The 21272-nt window shown below is 42.9% G+C and overlaps 1 protein-coding gene and 1 non-coding gene across 3 annotated transcripts in view; one reads left to right on the top strand and one right to left on the bottom strand.

The window, feature by feature from the left end:
• SHROOM4 (shroom family member 4) overlaps positions 1-21272 on the bottom strand; it is a 208443-nt gene that overhangs the window by 38952 nt on the left and 148219 nt on the right. For both annotated transcript variants that reach the window (XM_016218523.2, XM_016218524.2), the window contains 2 exons: positions 7038-7172; positions 2225-4703 (listed from right to left, as the gene is read on the bottom strand). In XM_016218523.2, the coding sequence (XP_016074009.2) occupies positions 2225-4703; positions 7038-7172 (2614 nt within the window). The remainder of the gene's footprint in view (positions 1-2224; positions 4704-7037; positions 7173-21272) is intronic.
• LOC148090574 (U6 spliceosomal RNA) lies at positions 19095-19198 on the top strand. The gene has a single exon (XR_015713797.1). It is a non-coding gene; the product is annotated as a U6 spliceosomal RNA (small nuclear RNA).

The following is a 21272-nucleotide window of genomic DNA, read 5'->3' as shown; positions in this document are numbered from 1 at the left end:
CACATGGAAGAGGAGGAATACCTCCCAGCTCATTTGGTAAGGCCAGCACCTGGATATAAAAACCAGACAAGAACATTATAACTACAGGCTAAAATCTCTGATAAACATAGACACAAAAATCTTTAACAAACTATGAAATAATCAAATCTAGTAACACATAAAAAAGATAATATGTCATGACCAAATGCATAATGATAGGCTGGTTCTTGTTTCAAAAATCAATGTAATTCATCATATCAGTAGACTAAAAGAGAAAAACTATATAATCATCTCAGAAGATATAGAAAAAGCATGTGAAAAAAATTCAACATCCACTCCTGATAAAAGCTCTCATCAAACTAGGAGTAAAAGGGAATTTCCTCAACCTGATGAAGGGCATCTAAAAAAAAAACCTACAGCTAACATCACACTTAATAGTGAAAGACTGGGAACAAAGCAACAATATCTATTCTCACCACTTCTATTAAACCTTGTATTGGAGGTCCCGGACAGTGCAATAAGGCCCCCCTCTCCCCTAGAAAAGGCATACATAGTGGAAAAAAAAGATTTAAAATTATTTCCATTAGCAGATGATATAATTGTTTATATAGAAAAATCTTTTAAAAATCTACCATAAAGCTACTAGAACCAATAGGTGAGTTTGAAAAGTTTACAGGATACAAGGCCAATACAAAAAATTGAATTGTATTTCTGTATAATAGTAACAAATAATTTTAACTTGACATTAAGAAAAACAATACTATTTACAATAGCATCAAAAACATGAAATCTTAGGGATAAATACAACAAAACATTGCAACATTTATTTGCTGAAAACTTCAAGTTAGACAACCAATAGACTTCAAAAACTTCAGCATAACATCATTAAATAAAGCTCCATATTTGTTTATAATATTTTAAGGCAAAATTTACTTCCAGTGAAATGCACAAATGTTAAGTGTACATTTGTCAAGTTCTTATGAATGTATATACCTGTGTAACTCAAACTCTTATTCAGATAGACAATAGTGAGTGGAAGGCCTGGGAAGGGGGCGGGAGTGGAGTAGAGGGGGTCAATGGGGGAAAAAGGGGTGACATCTGCAATATTTTTTAACAATAAAGATAAATTTAAAGATAAAATATTTAAAAAAGATATAGAACATTATCATCACCCAACAAAATTCCCTCATGTCCTTTCCCAGTCAATCTCCATGCCACCTCCCATAGGCAACCACTGCTAAGAATTATTTTTCCATAGAATAGCTGTTTTAGAACTTTATATAAAAGGAATAGTAGAATATATACTCTTTTGTGTAAGGATCCTTTCACCCCTAAGCTTCCTTTATTCAAAGAATATGTACCAAGCAATTTCATACACCAAGTCACCCAGAAATATCTACCTATGTAACAACAGTTCAAGACAGAAACTAACTTCTGGTTTGAATGAGCCAGCCAAAAGGTGGCACTAAGAGAGTCATAGGGAAGGAATCTGATAGTGAGCTGGTAGGGACCTAGGGGATCCTCCCAGAAATATACCCTGGGAGATGGTGGTGGTTTATGACAGGGTGGTAGGTCATAACCAGGTAGGTCACAACAGCCAGTCTAAACTTGGGTCTCTGACAGAGAGAGAGACTGGAGAAGAGGGGTAAGGAGTCATCCTTTAGAAAAACAGACAAGTCAAATCTCTGAAAGCAAAGTCTGGGGGACCGTTTGCAAATTTTGGAGTTCCAAATAGTTTTAAATCAGGAAATGGAAGCAAATACATGCTGTTTTGTATCAGGTACTGGGACTGACACTCTATATACAAAATCTCATTTGATCCTCACAACTGATTTATGAGGCAGCCATTATTTTCCTCTACTTTAGTGATGAGGTAATAAGAATTTACTTAGTACTGGGCATTTTATGAGGTAAAAATCCATTTATCCCTTTAAAAATCACACAACTGCAAATTTTGGTGGTAAATGACTTGCTTAAGGTCACTCAGATACCAACTGTACGGTTAGGTTATAAATCCCAGTTCTGTCCATTTTGTGAAGCAAAAGTTATTTTATTCTAACTCTAAAGATGAGATAATTGCACTTTTGGTGGCTGAGTGTCCTGCCCAAGGTTAGTAAACTACCATGTAGTGGAGTAAGGACTATATAGTTTTAAGAAATTATAATTGTTATCTTTTAAATGATTCACCTCACTTTCTCCATAGAGAGAATAGTGAAGCTCACCCATACAAGAACCAAGTCCTCACCTGCACTGTCAGCTTCCTGGGTTTCCAAGCATTGCCAGGTACCAAGCTGCTGTCCTCGAGGGTACTGTGCTGGGGATTATGGTAGCAAGCTGAACACCGAATGCATTGGTGGTGGTGGCACCGGCAGTTGTAGCAGTTTGGCATCATATTTCTCTTTCGCAAAGCAGGGCAGATTTCCCCAGAACAATAGATGCAAGGGTCATGCACTACAGCTCCCTGGACACTGCAGGAGTAAGAGCAGGTCCTGTGGTAATCAAAATCACCACAGTGCAGTGGCTTACAACACATGGATTGTTCTAGACCTTTGCTTGTAAAACATTCTGAATAAGTAGGAGTTTCTGACTGATGGGGTGACATGGAATGATACGACTGGTCTGTGGCATGATATGGTTGGTCCGTGGAATGATATGATTGGTCCATGGGATGGTGCCTCAATTCCCTATAGCTGGAGCTCATTGGCTGGAAATTTTGTTCTATAGGTTTTGGTCTCTGGGCAAAAGTCTTATTACTATGAGTGGTTAAACCTGGCAAATGAGATGTAGATAGGGATTTGCTACTCTCTTCAAAAAATTTTCTTCTGTCTGCAAAGGGCAAGAGGATGGCTTCCTCCTCAGCTTGGGCAGTAGAAGCCTTGTTATCTCCTGGGTTGGAAGAGTTTTCCATGGCTGGTGCGACATGTGGCTGCAGACTGTGCTCTGGAGACCATCGCCAATGACCTCCACGGACTCCATGGTGAACATTTGTTTTCTCAGAGTCTGAAGATGGGTCAGATGCTTTCCACCAGGTGTTCAGGCCCAAAGAGGATTGGCCAGGCCTCCGGCCAGGGCTCATTCGTCCCTCCAAGCCTGCCCTAGATTCATGGCTCTCCAGGGCTTGGCTGAGGCATTCTGAAGACCTAGCCCTAAGCATCATGCTCTTGTTAAAGAGCTTGTCCCTGGGGCTAGGTGGTTTTTTATATGAAGGTAGAAGAGGTGAGTTAGAAGCAGGAAGTAGAGGACTTTCTAGGGGCTTCTCAGTCTCTTCCACTTGCTCCTTAGTGTCACACAGCTGTGATAAGGGACTCTTGCTTTTATGGAGCTGGGCCTTCCTCCTCTGAATTTCATTACGCAGGTTGGTAGCAAAACGCTCACTCTTCCGCCGATTTTGGATTGAGCGGCCCCGGGTCCCTCCATTTCGCCTACCACCCACCCGGCCACACTCCTTGGGCTCATTGTCTCCTTCTTCAGTTGTCTCTGTGGTGCCAGCTACTTTAGTGGTTGAAGAACAGTCCCTGGTTTGTTGAATAAGAGAGCCAGAGGCAGAGGGCTGCTGGTTGGCCAATTCATTGCCTGCTCTGCTTACTCTGTTTGGGTCTTGGAAACCTCTTTCTGGAGGATGTCCATCAGCTTCCTCGTGGGCGGAGCTGCTTGGGCTCTGGTGCCCTGAACCCATAGGCCTATCATCCCCTGGCCTGGTCTTTCTCTCTTTGCTGGGCTGGTCCTGGGTTCCTCCTGCAGGGGAACATGGACTTTTCTTGCCTGTGTGACTACTGTGCAAAGGGGACAGAGTCCACTCGTGCCCATCCTGTCCAGTTGGGAGCTCCATCCCCTTGCTACCCCTAGTATCAAGGTGCACATGCTGCAAGTGGGATGCCAGCAGCTGTTCAGGGGCACTATGACGATGGCCTGTGGATCCTGTGAGGTGTGGAGGGCTGCCAAAAGAAGTCTTAGCTAGCTCTGTTGAAGCCTTGCTGAGTGGGCTGGAATCTATGCTGGAAACTTTGTCATATGATTTTTGGAATCCAACAGCATTGGCTGAGGCCTCCATCAGTAGGTGCTCAGAACCTTGCTGGTTGGATTCAGGAGGTTGACTGAGCTCACAGTTCTGATGGCCCTCATTTTTCACTTGGTCTTGCCCACTGAGGCAGCAGAACCTGTTTGGGTTCCTTGGGCATAGCTCAGTGTTTAGGTTTGGTTTCTCCTTCTGTTGCAAAGAGTCCATGGGCTCAGAAGACCTGCGCTTCTCTCCATTGAAAAACTGGGCTCTGGAGGCCTGAAGACTGTCTCGCCTCACTGGAGGTTGTGGTGGGCCCTTGGCAGCCTTGGCAGGCCCCGAGTGGTGGACGTCCTGTGGGCGGGATGACATCTGGGTACTGGGAGTCAGCTGGCCCCCATTGGTACGCCGGCTACCTCCTGAGATCTCAGCCACATTAGGCCTGCCATTAGGGGCCTTAGTTAACCCTGGGCCTTGCATAATACAGTCTGTAGAGGCTGGCTCCTCTGGCCTGAGGGAAAGGGCACAGTCAGAGGCATTTGAGCTGGCTGAGAAGGAGCTGTAGGCTGAGTCACGCTGGTTGGGGTACATGTTCTGGTCAATGGGCAAGAGGTGACCTTCATAGGTAGCTTGGCCTGGTTGCTCCAGGCTCTCCATGCTGCCAATGGAGCTGCTTTTCTCAGTGCTGCAGTGCCTGGAGAGTGGACACCACTGCACACACACGTCACTGCAAGACACAGGGCATACTGATTAGTTAGCCAAATTACCAAATCCCTTTCCCACTGTGGCCTGCCCTGCCATGGGAGAAGGCAAGACAACCCAGAAGCACTCACGCCACAAATGAGAGTGAGATAAAGCAAGAAAGGAAATAAAGAAAACAGGGAAAGAGATGGACACTGGGACACCACAGTGATGTGGTAAAATGGGAGACATGACAGCATGTGGAAGAAGGATGGGGCAAGATCCCAAAGACTAAATGTGTGAAAACTCCATTGGGGGTTATGCTCTGTTTGAAGTCAGAGAATCTAGAATTGCTTCTGACCTGTCACTGTCCTCAGGAAGTCAGCATAGGGCTTTCTGCCAGGAGAGACAATCACAGATTATTAGCATTAGAGAAGGGCCTTAAAGGTCTGATTCAATTTCAGACAGCCCATTTTGAAAATCAGTGGTTCTCAAATTTGAGCATGCATCAGAATCACAAGGAGGGCTTGTCAAAACAGGTTACTAGGCCTCCTCCCCAAAGTTTTAGGTCTGAGTGAATCCTGAGAATTTTTACTTCTAAAAAGTTGCCAGGTGATACTGGTGTTGTTGGTCCAGGGACCACAATTTGAGAATAACTGGTGTAAATCAAGTCCCACAATAGAAGTGATTTTGAGGAGGTGATTTTTCTCAAGATCACCCAGTTCTAGTTCTTTGCCCAGACAGAGCTGGAATTGAGGCATCCTCTGTTTTTTTGTTTTTTTTTTTCTTCTTCTTGATAATAGTAATCCTGACCATTTACTGAAGACCTATAATGAGCCAGGACTTTAGAGTGTCTCATTTCAAACTTAAGGCAATAAATTATTATCTGCTGAAGCTTCAAGAGGTCAAGTAAACTGACAACCTCACAAAGCTGCTAAAGAACCAGAGGTACAATTAGAACCCAGGCCTCTATAAGTCCAATGTCTTAGCTCCTCTGCTATACTGTCTGTTAAATGGGAATATAGTAATATCTGCATCAGAGGGTTGCTTTGTGGATGCAAATAGATAACAAATGTAGATCTCTTGTCACAGCTCAAGCACCTAGCAAAGGTTCAATATGTGGTAGCTGCTGCTCTCTTGATTGCTGTTTCCATGGCTATTGTTATCAGCATCCTCTCCACTACTAGTATTGATAGTGTTGTGGCCCCTGCTCACAATGGTGCCCTCACCCCCCCATGGTAAAGCCAAACTAGAGAGACCAAGGAAGGGACTAGGGTAAGGCACAATCTTGAATTTTATGTACAATTTCCTACACACAAAGCCAAATTGAACCAAGTCATACCAGTAACTCCCTATGATTAGAATCCCAGAGGTTGCAGGCTGCTCTCAGAAAGGTCAGTTCAGAAAGTCAGAGCTGAGCAGTGGCAGGAGCCCAGGAGACTTTCATGCCAGCCTCCCCTAATTTTGCTCCCTGCACCACCCCTTACTCACTCTGCTCACTTGACCTCTGGGCTGGAATCCTTCAACTCCTTGCTGGCAAGGGGACCTGCTACCTACCCCAGCACCCTTCCTGCTGAACCCCACCCCCCCACACACACTCCAACAGGAACCAAGCTCAAAATGCGTTTCTGTGTATCCTTCTAGAACGAAATTGCCTCTGCCTCTGTCCTGAGCCCATGGCTTCCAATGCTAAATAAAGTCACTGAATGGGAGCAAACTCAATCCTTAGCTTCCCTGGGCCTCTTCAACAAAAATCCTTTCTTGAAGGGATGATCTTGTTGTGAGAGCAGAAAGGCAGCTAAGGCCAGCAGCTTTGCTGGCTCTGAGCTTGCTGAAGTAATTATCTGCCTCTTCTGGGCAGTTGTTTCAACAACAAACTATACCACACTATCTGCATTGAGAGATCCTCACCATAAGTAGACCCTATTATTCAGCAAGATCACATTCTGAAGGCTTTGGCTCTGTGACAGAGCTGATCAACACTGGATAAGATTGCCAGTGAGTCACTGTAGACAGGGAAGAGGAGCAGAACTGGATACCTGGGGGCCCTCCTACTTTAAGAGACCAAGGAGATGAAGAGGAACCGTGGAAAGAGACTGCAAGGGAGAAGCCAGTGAAACAGGATGAAAAGCAGGGCAATGTGTCTTGCAAGCCAAATGAGTTAAGTATTTTAAGGAAATATTTTCCAGAAGGAATGGGATTGACCCAAAGTCACAGAGTTAGCTGCAGACTAGGACTAGAATGCAGACTGGACTACCATTTCATTTTCTATTATAGCACTCTGGGCTCTATAACATCCAACAGGTACTAGAGTAGAGGAGAAGGAGTGGTCATGTTGTCTACCCTCCAGACCATCTTGAGAGGAGAGTTCTAGACTCACCTTGTGTTACAGCCGGAATGCCAGGACAAGCTGAAGGCTTCAGAAGGAACATGCATGGTGGTAGCCGCTTCAGGGCATCCCTCCAGCAGCTTGGCCACATGCCATGAGTGTGGCCTACTGACAGGGGCGTTTCTCCTACAGCAAGAAAGGGACAGGAAGTCAGCTTAGGGAACCAGAGCTGAAATCACTTCCCAGGCAGCTTCCGCCCCCAACCCCTTTTTCCCTAAATTGAAAGAACATTCTGCAAGGAGCTGGTATGGGAATCTTAGTGGCCCTCAGCTCCTAGTACTCAAATCCCTTTCATCCCAATGATTATCCCTGGAGAAACGAAATGTTAGCTTTACATGGCTATTGTGTTCATAGGTGTATCCCAAGCACATATAGCAATGCCAGACACAGTAGATGTTCAGTAATATTTGTGGAATAAACAAGTGTTGGTGATCAATGAACAGTGACTCTACCCTAAGTTGTCTTTGAGAAAAAAAATTAATCTGGTCCATCTTCCCATTTTTCTCTAAGAAAGGAATAGGCCAGTGATTGAAAAGTTTCAACAAGTCAACACTGGGCTTCAAATTCTCCAATCTTTCCTTATTCATTTGATAAGCATTTGTTGTATGTTTACTGTGTACCATCTGTTTATAGCTTTGGTGATAGAGACAGGAATCAAACGTAGTCTTTGCCCTTAAGAGTTATAGATTAGTGAGAGAGACAATTATTCAAATAAAGAGTGGTTAAAGGCTGTGAGAGAGTGAAGGATAAGAGGTGAAACATCTGAGTATATAAGAAAAATGATGCAAAGGAATCCTAACTCCTGCCAGGCAAAATGGAAGAATGTGGTGAATGGTGTGTGCTAGGCTGACAGAGGAGACTGCTGCTCAGCAGAGCAGGAGTGAATAAAGGGAAACACGTCTGAGGCCAAGGCCCTAGATACAACCACAGGGTCTGTCTGGTGATGGAACCTGAAGCAACAACTCTTGAACTCACTGGCTTAAATAGGACCAATCCCTATCCTCTGGTATATTTCAGATGAATAGATGTCACCCTTGGATATAAGTAAGAACAGTATGGAGACGATCACATGTGGGGTATGGGTAGTGCCAGAAGATAAAGAAAACATTGATGAGAGAGAGAATTAGAGAGGGACAAAGGGAAAAGGGGGAGAATAAGGAGAGGGAGAAAGAAAAAAGGAAGGAAGGAAGGAAGGAAGGAAGGAAGGAAGGAAGGAAGGAAGGAAGGAAGGAAGGAAGGAAGGAAGGAAGGAAGGAAGGAAGGAGTTGGAAGGGCCAGGTAGATACTAGAGATGAGAGGGGAAGGTGATACAGAGAAAAACAAATCACAGAAAGGGAGAAAACCCTGACAATGATTATAAAGAAATAAATAGTAGAGAGAATTGGATGATAGAGATGAATGACAGAGTAAGAGCAACAGATGTAAATAAGTAGATGCAAATAAGAGAGGTAAAATGAATGATAGCTTATTTACTAATTTATGCAGTCATTTACTGTGGCAGGCTCCATACTAGGTACTGAGGGCACAGAGTTGAATAAGATAAGGGCCCCTGTTTTCAAGAAGCTGGTTATACAGTGGGATAATTCAGCAGAAACACAGAAAATCCAAGCAGTGCAAGGCTCTAGAGGGCTAAGGCCTAAAAATATAGTCCTGAAGAGAATGGCTTTGCTGGGAAAAGCATGGGTTGAGTGGTAACAGGCCAGACACAGACAAGGAGGTGTAAGAGGAAGGACAGGGGAAGCTGCTTGTCAAAGGTCAGGAACCAGAGTCATACAGGTCAGCAGCAGTGACTAAGATTTATGGGGAGGAAAGCCAGGTGAGGCCCCCATTTTTAACCACATTGTTCTATTATGGATGTTCTACAGTGGGAAAGCTGAAGGCTCAACAAGGCCTGGTGTAAGGGGGTGTACATGCTCATACACAAAGCCCTAATGCTAGAAATCTCATGAGCTGCTGTACCAGGTAGTCATCCATTAACAACTATTTATAAGGCATCTCACAGAAGTACAATGTACTGCTACAGACTGTGTACCAACTATGTACAGTACCCCCAGGCACTGAGGATACAGTGGAGAATGGGGCGCCTCTTATTTTGGGCTCTTCATCTACATCTAGGATTCCTGAAGTTCTTCTGGGTCCAGGGTTTAAAAGGTTAGCAGTCAGCCTAAATACCACCTTCTCCCCAACCAACAAATTTCTCAGAGTTCTATGGAGTCTTCTTTTATTATATCTCTCTGGCTTGCTCTCTCTCTCTCTCCCCTCTCTCTCTCTCTCTCATTATTTTCATTTAGACAATCAATTCCACATAATCACAATTCTCCTCCACAGAATCTACCACCAACACCTCCTGTTTTAGTCCAGGCTCTTAACAATTTACATCCAAAATACTGTCAGTCTGCCAGCCAGTCACCTGTTCCACCTCCAGTCACTAGTTTTAGATCATATCATGTCAAACACCAACTAAATTATAGCACTCTCCTATTCAAGAATCTTCACTGGCTTCCTGTTTCCTACTCTGTCCTGCATCAAATGTAAACTGGATCAGACTTTCCTCTATAAGCTATCTTTACCCACCCAGCCCAATTTCTCATGTTTCTGCTCCAATCACACTCTGCAATCAACTTTGTGCCTTTGCTCATGGTTTTCCAGTAGAACTTAGCACAGGCTCTGGACTTGGACCACCTTGGTTTGAATCCTAGCTCCAACACTTATTAGCTCTGTTGCTTTAGATAGGTGACTTCAGTTCTCAGAGCTCTAGTTGCCACAGCAGCAAAATAGGGATAATAGTACCTAATTAATGGGGTTTGTAAAGAACAAATGTGACTGCATGCCAACTGTTTAGAACAGGGTCTGGTAAGCCCTCAACCAATTTTAGTTATTACTCTGACTGTTTTCTTTGCCTAGAAGGCCCCCTCCCATTTTGTTAATCTAAATTCCACCTGTTTTTCAAGGTACTGCTCAAGTACCATTTCCTTCAGGGAGCTTGTCTTTAGTAATCTAGTCCTCACAATTTAGCCCTTAATAATATGGTGTTTTATATTGCTCATCATTATTTCATGTATGTTAGTCTCATCCTACCAACTATACTGAGCCCACAGACAATAAGGCAAAAACAAGTGAGACAGATCTAGGTTCATATCTTAACTCTACCATTTTGGAAGTGTGAGTCTATGCAAGTCACTTAACCCATTTGAGCTTCAGAGCCCTTTTTTCATCTGAAAAGGGGAACAATAATCCTTACCTGGCTAGGTTATTGTGGGGATTAGAGATAATATTCTCAAAGCATCTGGGGCACAGCCTGATGCATAGCAAGTTGTCAATAAATAGGTACTATAATAAAGGTTAGCAGCTTAGACTTGTTCTTGATGGTTCAAGAGTACTCCCACCCAGATTTGTCCATCCACTGACAAAATTCTGCTGTACCACTCCCTTGTCACACTTTGAAAAGTAGCTTACAAAGGCCTTTACTCTCTCTAGGGTTTCTCCAGCAATGGGGGAGAAATCCCAAAGTAGGCATAAGCAAGGCAATGGGGGCTTTGGGACCACTGGAGGAAAAACTACAAGCTGGGGAAAAGAAAATCCCAGCAGGAGAATGCTACATATAGAGTCTAATATTTGGTCTATAATTATTCCTGAAGAGCTCTAGACTTAGTCTACACTTACATTTCAATCCTAGCTGTGTGACCTTGGACAAATCACTTTTCTGAGTTGTAGATTCTTTATCTGTAAAATGGGGAAGATAACCATCCCTTACTCTGAAGTTATAGCCTGAATGAAGTCCCATGTGTGAAATCACTCAGCATAGTAACTGAAATGCTATACAATTTAAAAAATAACAACAGGAACCATTTATTGAATACTTAAGATGCACTAGGCACTAAGCATTTTGCATGCATTAGCTGATTCAATCCTTACTCCAACCTTATTGATAAGAGCTATTATTATCCTCACTTTACAGAATAGAAAACAGACACAGAGAGCTGAATTGCTTTTACTAAGAGCACACAGCTAGTCACCAGCAGTTGGGAATGAGGCTCAGATACCTCAGTCCTTTCTAGGATACCACACAACTCCTCTTCCCCAAAGAGCAATCTGTCTCAAAAAGCTTGTATACCTGAGGCGTCTCCTAGCCATTCCCTTAAGAAGCAGTCAGAAAAGGAAACCAATAGTCATAGAGTTTAAACCATCTTTAGTCAGTGGGGAAGTGGGATGAGGAGAAATAAGTAGAGAGGTAAGAAAATGGTAACAGCCTGGCCTGCGTGGCTCAGCAGTTGAGCATTTACATATGATCCAGGAGATTGAGGTTCGATTCCCAGTCGGGTCACATGCCTGGGTTGTGGTCTCGATCCCCAGTGGGGGGCTTGCGGGAAGCAGCCCATTAATGGCTCTCTCATCATTGATGTTTCTCTCTCTCTCCCTTCCTCTCTCTGGGGTCAATAAAGATATATTTTAAAACCAAAAAAAGAAAAAAAAGAAGAAGAGAAAAGAGAAGAGAAGAGAAGAGGAGAAGAGAAAAGAGAAGAGAAGAGAAGAGAAGAGAAGAGAAGAGAAGAGAAGAGAAGAGAAGAGAAGAGAAGAGAAGAGAAGAGAAGAGAAGAGAAAAGAGAAGAGAAGAGAAGGGGAGAAGAGGAGGAGAAGAGGAGAAGGGGAGGGGAGGGGGAGGGGAGGGGAGGGGAGGGGAGGGGAGGGGAGGGGAGGGGAGGGGAGAGGAGAGGAGAGGAGAGGAGAGGAGAGGAGAGGAGAGGAGAGGAGAGAAGAGAAGAGAAGAGAAGAGAAGAGAAGAGAAGAGAAGAGAAGAGAAGAGAAGAGAAGAGAAGAGAAGAGAAGAGAAGAGAAGAGAAGAGAAGAGAAGAGAAGGGGAGAAGAGGAGGAGAAGAGGAGAAGGGGAGGGGAGGGGAGGGGAGGGGAGGGGAGGGGAGGGGAGGGGAGGGGAGGGGAGGGGAGGGGAGGGGAGAGGAGAGGAGAGGAGAGGAGAGGAGAGGAGAGGAGAGGAGAGGAGAGGAGAGGAGAGGAGAGAAGAGAAGAGAAGAGAAGAGAAGAGAAGAGAAGAGAAGAGAAGAGAAGAGAAGAGAAGAGAAGAGAAGAGAAGAGAAGAGAAGAGAAGAGAAGAGAAGAGAAGAGAAGAGAAGAGAAGAGAAAAGAAAGAAAGAAAAGAAAAGAAAAGAAAAGAAAAGAAAAGAAAAGAAAAGAAAAGAAAAAGAAAATGGCAACCACTAGTTCGGCAGCTCCAGGCCTAGCTGTGTAGGCAACTATTCCTTTTTTCTAAGGATGGCTCAGGACTAACATTAAACACCCCCCCCCCTATAATTTATTACCCCAAACTCCTTCCTTAGAAGCAAAAAGTAAAAGATATTGAAGAAAGAAAGCAGAAGTGGAGAGAGGGACAGCAGCCATGGTGGCCATGGCTGCTAATTGTACCTACCAGGAAAGTTGCCCAGGGTGGAGAGGTGGCTTAGAAGAGAGCTGGGTATCCAGCCAGCTCAGATGCTCATCACCAACCCCTCCAGGCAGCCCCCAGGGCTTCTTTTTGCAAGTTGGATTCTCCCTTAGTTGACAGCCATCTGCCTTCCTGTTAAGACCTCCTGAGATGGGGGGCCATCAGCCCAAGCTCCTGAGTGTGATCCAAGGGGCCCAGGCACAGTCAGGTCCCAGTTCCAAGATCAGAAAGGACTGGCATTGAAGGCAAGGTATGACCATCAGCCTGGTTGTCCCTAGATGTGGCCACAGCCTTAGTGCATGAAAGCCAGTGTCAAAAACTGGATAGGAGTGAAGACACTGCTCAAGAAACCAGCTAGCACCCTGGTGGCAAAGGGAAGTATGAAAGGCAGTTTCAGTAGCATAAACAGCCCCCCTGTTCCCTATTCCAGCCTCCTCTGAGCCCTGGCCCGCCCCCTTCCACAGCTTAGAGGCCAATAAGGAAGCTGGGCCCCCAGCCACTGCTAGAACTCAGGAAAGGAGCAAGGAAATGATGTTTGGGAAAGATAAAGCGGGTGTCTAAAAAGAATTTTTAAAAATACACGTAACTGAGAAAGAAAAAACTGGGGTCAGACACATACACTTAAAAGAATTCCTGCGCTTCCTGGACTGAGTTGACCCCACCCAGCCATCTCCACAGGTCCTTTGGGCCCCAGAAAAGGAAAGACCAGATCAGCCAGGCCTAGTAGCCTCCAGGGCCAGAAGAGCAAGTAGCACTACAGCTGATTTTACACAGCTGGGGGCATGTGACCTAGAGATTGTCCAAGGTCACGGTCCTGCTGAGATATAGACTCACAAGCCATTCTGGGCCATATTTACAGGGTCTTTGAATCCTATGGGCACCTGAGCAGACCTAAAGAAAACTATTTCACACCAGAGACTCCATCTCCAGAAGAGTGACACTTGGAGTCAGCATCTCTGGCTCTGCCATGAATTTGCTCTGACCTCTGGCAACTTACTCTCCCTCTCTGAGCTTCCGTTTCCTCTCTGCAAAATAAAACACTGGACTCCATCATCACAAACAATCCTTCCAGCTATAGCATGACATGATGTAATAGTCCTAGGCCCCAGGCTGGGGCTTCAAATGATGTCCTCATTGACCTGTGCAAAAGCCAGAACCCAGAATAGTCCCACATGACTTTGTTAGACTCTCTATGCCCAAGTACAGGCATCAGAATTTAGTTTCTCTTGGGGATTTCCCTTCATAATACTCCTGATTCCCACTCCGGTTTCCTTTGGCCTCTGGTCTCAATTCCAGCAGATTCTGGCTCCTTAAAGGACTTACATGAGTTCCCACAGGACAAGAAATATGCTAGGGCCTTTTCTCTCAGGGGAAATCCTGCCTGGAGGCTAGAGGCTACTTCCCCTCTCTTACCTCTGTACCTGCTAGGGAAGTCTGGGTTGATATTTATCTATTCCACAAAAGGGAGGTATCATTCAAGTAAGTTCATAGGCCCTCCTTTGGTAGTTATAAGTACTGTATAGGAAAAGTTTGGAGATTTTTGTGGGCTTATGGATCTGGCGTGGAGTCTCAGCTTTACCACTTACTAGTTGTTTGGCCTTGAGCATGTCACAGAACCTCAATTTCCTCCTCTGCAGATATTCAATAAATGGTATCTGTTTTTACTATTATCCTCTACCCAAAATAATAATAGGCAAGATGCCATCAGTAGCAAGAACAATAACTTCTTTAACTCAAATGAAGATGAAAGAGAAAAGACTAGTTAAGAGAAAGTTCAAAAGCCAAACCTAGTACTCTAGAACAGAGTTTCTCAAACTTGAGTGGGCATACTCATCGTTTGGGCATCTTGTTAAAATGCAGATTCTAATTCAAGAGGTATAGAGTGGGCTTCAGATTCTGACCTTCTAACGAGTTCTACAGTAATGCTGGTGCTGTGGGTATGATAGCCACATTTTGACAACACATCAAGGAATACAATACCATTAGCAGTGCACTAGGGGATAAACCCTGGCCTGAACAAACAAATAAGCAAACATCAGGATAAACAGTCTCTTCTCATGTCATTACTCAGGCCTGGGTGTCCAGCCTCCCCTAATCTTCTGGTCACCAAGTACCTTCCCTCTTCTACTCAGTAACCCAGCCCATAAAAGTCCTTCCCTAATGAGGCTTGTTGATCCCCCCCTTCCTAACAAAATAAAGAACAATGAGTTTGATAGCAGTCTGGCCCCGTCAGTGGCCAGATGAGGCTGAGGAAATTATGACTAGAGGCACAAGCATGTTCATAGGACTGGCTGGGATAGGGAGGTAGGGTGGGAGTATGATTTGGGTAGTCACCAGATAAGCTGATAGGATAGGCAGGTAGGCACAGATAGCATGTACTTGAGAAATTATTTGGCAAGAAAAAATAAGTATGGAATTTGGGAAAGAGGCTGGGAGATGGGGTGGTGTTAAAGGGGGCACCCTCTCACTTAGCAGAGCTGAGTTCCAGATAACATGACCAAGTATAACCTCCTTGGTAGGTAAAGATGACTGCTTCTTTTCCAAGCACTCAGAGGATAAGAAGTGGGCGTGGGTGCATTGGGGGTACATCTAGGCAGAAGTAGCAGATAAGCCAGAAGCTAGATCCCAGAAGAGTCCTTATAAAGACCTTTTGGAGGGGTGAGAGGAGAGATGAGGACCAATTCTGGAAGGAGGCAATTTCTAGCTGTGTTAGTGGGGTGTCAACCCAATATCTTCAGACATCACTATCTCTGAGCTTGGCTCCCAGCAGACCCTCAGGAGATACTTGGAGGGGGGCAGAAAGGGGGCAAGCAGAAAGAGACCCACGACTGCCTTACTTTAGGGCAAGAAGGAAAATATGGTCTCTGTTGCTTGGGATTGTGCTTAGTCTGATGTCTGGGCCATAACCTCCTATAGGCTCTTTCCTCTTTTGAAAGTGTGTAGAGCCCTGGATGGTGTGGCTCAGTTGGTTGGGGTGTCGTCCTATATACCAAAAGATGGTGGGTTCTATCCCTGGTCGGGGCATGTTTGGGAGGCAACCCAATTGATGTTTCTCTCTTACATTGATATATATATCTCTCTCTCAAATAAATTTTTAAAAATTAAAAAAGAAAATGTTTAGACAAGGAGAAGCACAAAAGAATGTCCTTGATTAGCTCTGTTTACTTTTTGTGGCACTTCCAGCCTCCCCCCAAACAGCACATTCCAGCTGCCCCACATGAAGGGGTCCAAGCTCATTCTGGCCAGATCAGCAGGAAGGGAAGCCCACACACCATCCGGTGGACAGAACAATACATGGTTTGTTTATCTGACAGAAGAAGGGGAAACCTGCTTGATCACCATGGAGGGATACAGGGCTACAAAGGTCCACTCACTCCTCACTGTTATCTGAGGGAACTTGAAGCTTGGTGATCCAGAGATCCTTACTATAGACCCAACCAAGGGGAAATATGTGTGTATATATGTGTAAATATACATGTGTATGTGTATTTGTGCATGTATTTTTATGTGTATGTATTTGTGTATGTATATGTATGTGTATGCATGTGTATTTCTGTGTATGTGTACCTGTGTGTATGTATGTGTAATGTATGTATAGTTTTAAAGAGAACTTTAAGGACAGTGGCTTTCTTTTCAGTCTGGAAAAGTTATAATCTGGGTCATCTCAGATATGAGTACTTTATGTAGACAGGGCTCGTATTATCCAGTTCTGCCCAACCTTTCCCACCTCTTTCATCTCCCCTCAATTATCTGAATAGCAAGGTCAAGATTTTTCATATAAATCTGCTGGACCCCCTTCTCCTCCTTCCACCTCAGGATCCATCCCTGGCCAAAAGAAAGCTAGGGTAGTGAATAAGAAATGAAGGGAATGTTGGGGTGGAAATAAGTACTCCCCCAAATGCTGTGGTGTCAGGGGATGCCTTTGGGCTTTCTAAATAGAAAGGGATAATGTCATCTGGTTAGAGCTTTTACATTTGACCTTCTGTTTTCATTTCTCCATTTTCACATTGGAATCTTTAAAACATGGGAGCACTTCTTTTTCAAAAGAAGGTTGGAAGGAGGCAACCATATCAATGATGCAGGAGAGTTTTGTAAATATTAGGGGCTAGAAAATGCTTAGGAGTTTAGAAAAACAATACATGAAATGCTCTTTCAGAGTGGGCTGGGGAGCATATTCTAGTTTTTCTATGGATAGTCTGATAAAACATACCCATCATAGACCGCTTCTTATCAATTATCCCAAAGGCAAAGAGGTGAATGGTGCATATTTTAAAGTTTCTAGAAGCCAGGGGAGCAAGTCAAGAACTGAATAATGAAAGATGGCTTTTGTCTCTTTCCTGTATATACAAAAGGTAAGGGTACAACACCAGAGGGCTGATGGAGACTTCAGAGGAACACACAGGGAAAATGACAGCAGGTTCACAAAGAATCATCTGTAGAGTCAGCTTCTGCTCTGATGCCCAATTACCTATACCAATATCAAGAGTGATAAAGAAGATGGAGGATGTTTACCCTCCAGCTCCTGATTCTAGCAGAAATATTTATAACATTCCCTGGGAAGAAGGTTACGAGAATAACACAAGATTTTCTTTCTTCTCCCTTTAAACCGAATAGCCCTTATTTCAAACTCATTATTGGAGATGCCACTTTTCAAGGGAAAGATGGAATCCACAGAGGTTTTCCCCAAAGTCAAGTCTCAAAACCCTTAAAATTACTTCTGGCCATTTGCACTACTAAAGGCATGAAGCCCTAGGACAATAACCTAACAACAGCCAGGACCCCAATAACACTAAGGGTACCTACTCACTCTGCTTTGAGCAAGCATGACATTGAAGAAGGGCCAATGCTCAGCAGAGCTAGAGCACAGTGACCAAGGTGGACAGTAGTGGGAGATGAAGCTGGGGAAGTGTCAGGGCCAAACCATGGAATTTTTCAAAGTCAAGGTAAGAAGTTTGCATTTTATTCTCAGTACAGTTAGTAGCTGCTGGAGAGGTTGTTAAGCAGAGAACTACCACAATCTAAGTTTTATAAAGATCTCACCTGGCTGATGGATTTAGGTAGGAGAAGAATAGAATCTGGGGAACCTGTTAAAAAAGCTCTTATAGATAAGAGATAACGGTGGTTTGTTCAAGGGGAGAAGTAGTAGGAGTAAAAAGGTTTGATTAGGTGTCTTGAAGAGGTAAAGCTGACAGTATTTGTTGATGGGCTGAATGTGGAGAGTGAGGGAAAAAGAAGAATAAACCATGATATTTGGGTCATCTGGCATTTGTTCCTTCTTAGCACAGAATTCATTCCCAAAACTGAGTCATTAGTAGTTCTAAAAATAATGTTGACAGTCTTCACCATTCTTTTATTCTAGCATTTATAGAGCTTCTATCTACATTTAAGGTGCCTGGAGAGGTTCTATGGAGCATACCAAAACCAAGAAAATATAATCCCTGTGCTCAAGGAATATACAGTATGATAAGGGGTGAATAAAAATACCTAAGTAACCATTAAACAGGACAGAATGTCATGTCATAAAGGAAATGCTAACAAAATGAGAGCTAAATAAAAGAGCAAGCATAGCTGGCTGAATCAAAGAAGAATTGATAGAGACTCTGAGCTAATTTTTGAAGACAGTACAATTTCAACTGGAGAAGACTGGAGGAGAGGTTATGCCAGTTTTTGTATAAACAAGAGTGAGAAAAGCAGGAATATGCTGCAGGAAGGGCACACAGTTTCTATAAGGTACATAGGAAGTAAAATTAGAATGATGCAAGAACATGGTGGGCCTTAAGTGTTGGGGTAAAGCATTTACCTTACACAATACAATAGGCAAGAGAAAGGCTTTGGAGGTTCCAGGCTAGGAGAGCAACATGGTAAAAGCAGTATTTTATAAGGTTATTCTAGTAGCCACATGTAGGATGAATTATGTGGATAAATACTGAAAACATAGAAAAGTGGGTAGGCTAGTGCAATACACGCAAAAGGTAGAACTAGACCAATGACAGTGGGGATGGAGCAGAAGGGAAGAATGTGATAAAATACATGCAAGACAGAATCAACAGGGTTGGACTACTAATTAAATGTAAAGGAAAGAGAAGAGTTAAGATGACTGAAACACCAATGAGAATGGTAATATCACTAATATAGATACAGAGGTCGAAAGCAAGAGCTGGCTTCAAGAGATATGAGTTTGATTTTGGACACAAGTTTGTTTATTATGCTGTCAAATTATGTACATAGGCATGCCCAGCAAGAAGCCTTGCATCTGGGCTGCAGTCCTGGAAAGAGGTTAGGGCAGGGTATGGCCATGTAGTCATTATTCACAGAGAGGAGGCAGCCAAGGCTATTGTGATGTGACTGCCCACAGTATAAGTTTGCAAAGGAAAGACTGTGGATGACAGATCTCTAGAGAACAGCTATAGTTCAGGTGATAAAGTAAGAACTAATCAAAGAGACAAAACAATAAAGTGCCATTTTCAATGATATTAGCAATATTTTTTTTGAAATGTCAGCAAAGTTGCAGGGAAATAGGCATTCTTAGACACTGTTGGGTGAGAATGGATATAGATACACATTTGCTAGACAGAAATGTTATCAAGAGACATAAAAAATGTTCCTACTGTGCTTGCTTCAGCCAACATATACTAAAATTGAAATGATACAGAGAAGATTAGCATGGCCCCTGCATAAGGATTACATGCACATTTGTGAAGCATTTCACATTTTTTCTGGAATTAGCAGTAATGGTCACACAACCTTGTGAATATACTAAAAACCACTGAATTATGTACTTGAAAGTAATGAATTTTATGTTATGTGAATTACATCTGTTTTAAAAAAGATTACTACCCTTTGATCCAGTTTTTTCCATGCCTAGGAGTCTATCTTAAGAGGGCAATTAGAAATGCACACATTGATTTATGTACATAAAGTGTCATCCACTGTAGGGTTACTTATAATGGTAAAATTAGGAATATCCTAACCATCCAACATTTAGGTAGAGTTAGATGAAGAATTATACATCTAAAAGAGGAAATAATAGTCTGCCATTAAAAACCATGCTTTTGAAGACTACTTAATGATCTTGGAAAAGGGTCATGATATAGTCATTAGTGAAAGAAAAAATTATATACAAACCTGTACACAGTAGCAGCCCAATTAAAAAAATGTATATGCATACACATATATTCATATACAAACATACACATATTAAAAGACTAGATGAAAATGTACTACCTAAGACAGGGATGTCCACTTTCACCACTCTTATTCAACATAGTACTGGAAGTCCTCACCATAGCCATCAGACAGGAAGAAAACATCAAAGGTATCCATATTGGAAAGGAGGAAGTAAAACTGTCATTATTTGCAGATGACATGATATTGTACATAGAAAGCCCTAAAGACTCCATCAAAGTACTACGAGATTTGATAAACGAATTTGGCAAGATAGCTGGATATAAAATCAACATCCGGAAATCAATGGCATTCTTATACACCAACAATGAACTTTCAGAGAGAGAAACTGAAAAAGTAATACCATTTACCACTGCAATTAAAAAAATAAGATACCTAGGAATAAACTTAACCAAGGATGTAAAAGACCTGTACTCAGAAAACAACGTGGCACTGAAAAAAGAAATAGAGGAAGATTTAAACAAGTGGAAGAATATACCATGCTCATGGATTGGAAGAATTAATGTCATTAAAATGCCTATACTACCCAAAGCAATTTATAAATTCAATGCAATTCCTATTAAAATACCAACAGCATATTTCACAGACCTAGAACATTTCAAAAATTTATATGGAACCAAAAAAGACCCCGAATAGCTGCAGCCATCTTGAGAAAAAAGAATAGAGTGGGAGGGGTCACATTACCGGACTTCAAACTGTATTACAATGCCACTGTAATCAAAACAGCCTGGTATTGGTACAACAACAGGCATATCGATCAATGGAACAGAACCGAGACCCCAGAAATACACCCATGCCATTATGGTCAATTAATATGTGACAAAGGAGGCAAGAGTATCCAATGGAGTAAAGATAGTCTCTTCAATAAGTAGTGCTGGGAAAATTGGACAGATATATGCAAAAAAAAAAATGAAACTAGATCACCAACTTTCACCATACACAAAAATAAACTCAAAATGGATAAAAGAATTAAATGTAAGTCATGAAACCATAAAAATCCTGGAAGAAAACATAGGCAGTAAAGTCACAGACATCCCACATAGTGAAATTTTCACTGATACATCTCCTAGGGCAAGAGAAACAAAAGAAAAAATAAACAAATGGGACTACACCAAACTAAAAAGCTTCTGCACAGCAAAAGAAAACAGCCTCAAAATACAAAGGAACCCCACGGTCTGGGAAAACATATTTTCCAAGGATGTATCTGATAAAGGGCTAATTTCTAAAGTGTACAAAGAACTCATATTACTCAGCAAGAGGAAGACAAACAACCCAATTAAGAAATGGGCAAAGGACCTGAACAGACACTTCTCCTAAGAGGACATACAGATGACCAAGAGACAAACGAGAAAATGCTCAACCTCTCTAATCATCAGAGAGATGCCAATTAAAACCACAATGAGGTATCACTTCACACCTGTCAGAATGGCAGCCATCAATAAATCAACAAACAACATGTGCTGGCGAGGATGTGGAGACAGGGGGACCCTAGTACACTGCTGGTGGGAATGCAGACTGGTGCAACCACTATGGAAAACAGTATGGAGGTTCCTCAAAAAATTAAAAATGGAGCTGCATTTGACCCAGTGATTCCATTCCTAGGA

The sequence above is a fragment of the Miniopterus natalensis genome, chromosome X (assembly GCF_054644295.1).
Source record: "Miniopterus natalensis isolate mMinNat1 chromosome X, mMinNat1.hap1, whole genome shotgun sequence".
Classification (NCBI taxonomy): domain Eukaryota; kingdom Metazoa; phylum Chordata; class Mammalia; order Chiroptera; family Miniopteridae; genus Miniopterus; species Miniopterus natalensis.
The sequence above is the reverse complement of the archived record's forward strand: the minus strand, read 5'-3'. Positions and strand labels throughout refer to the sequence as shown.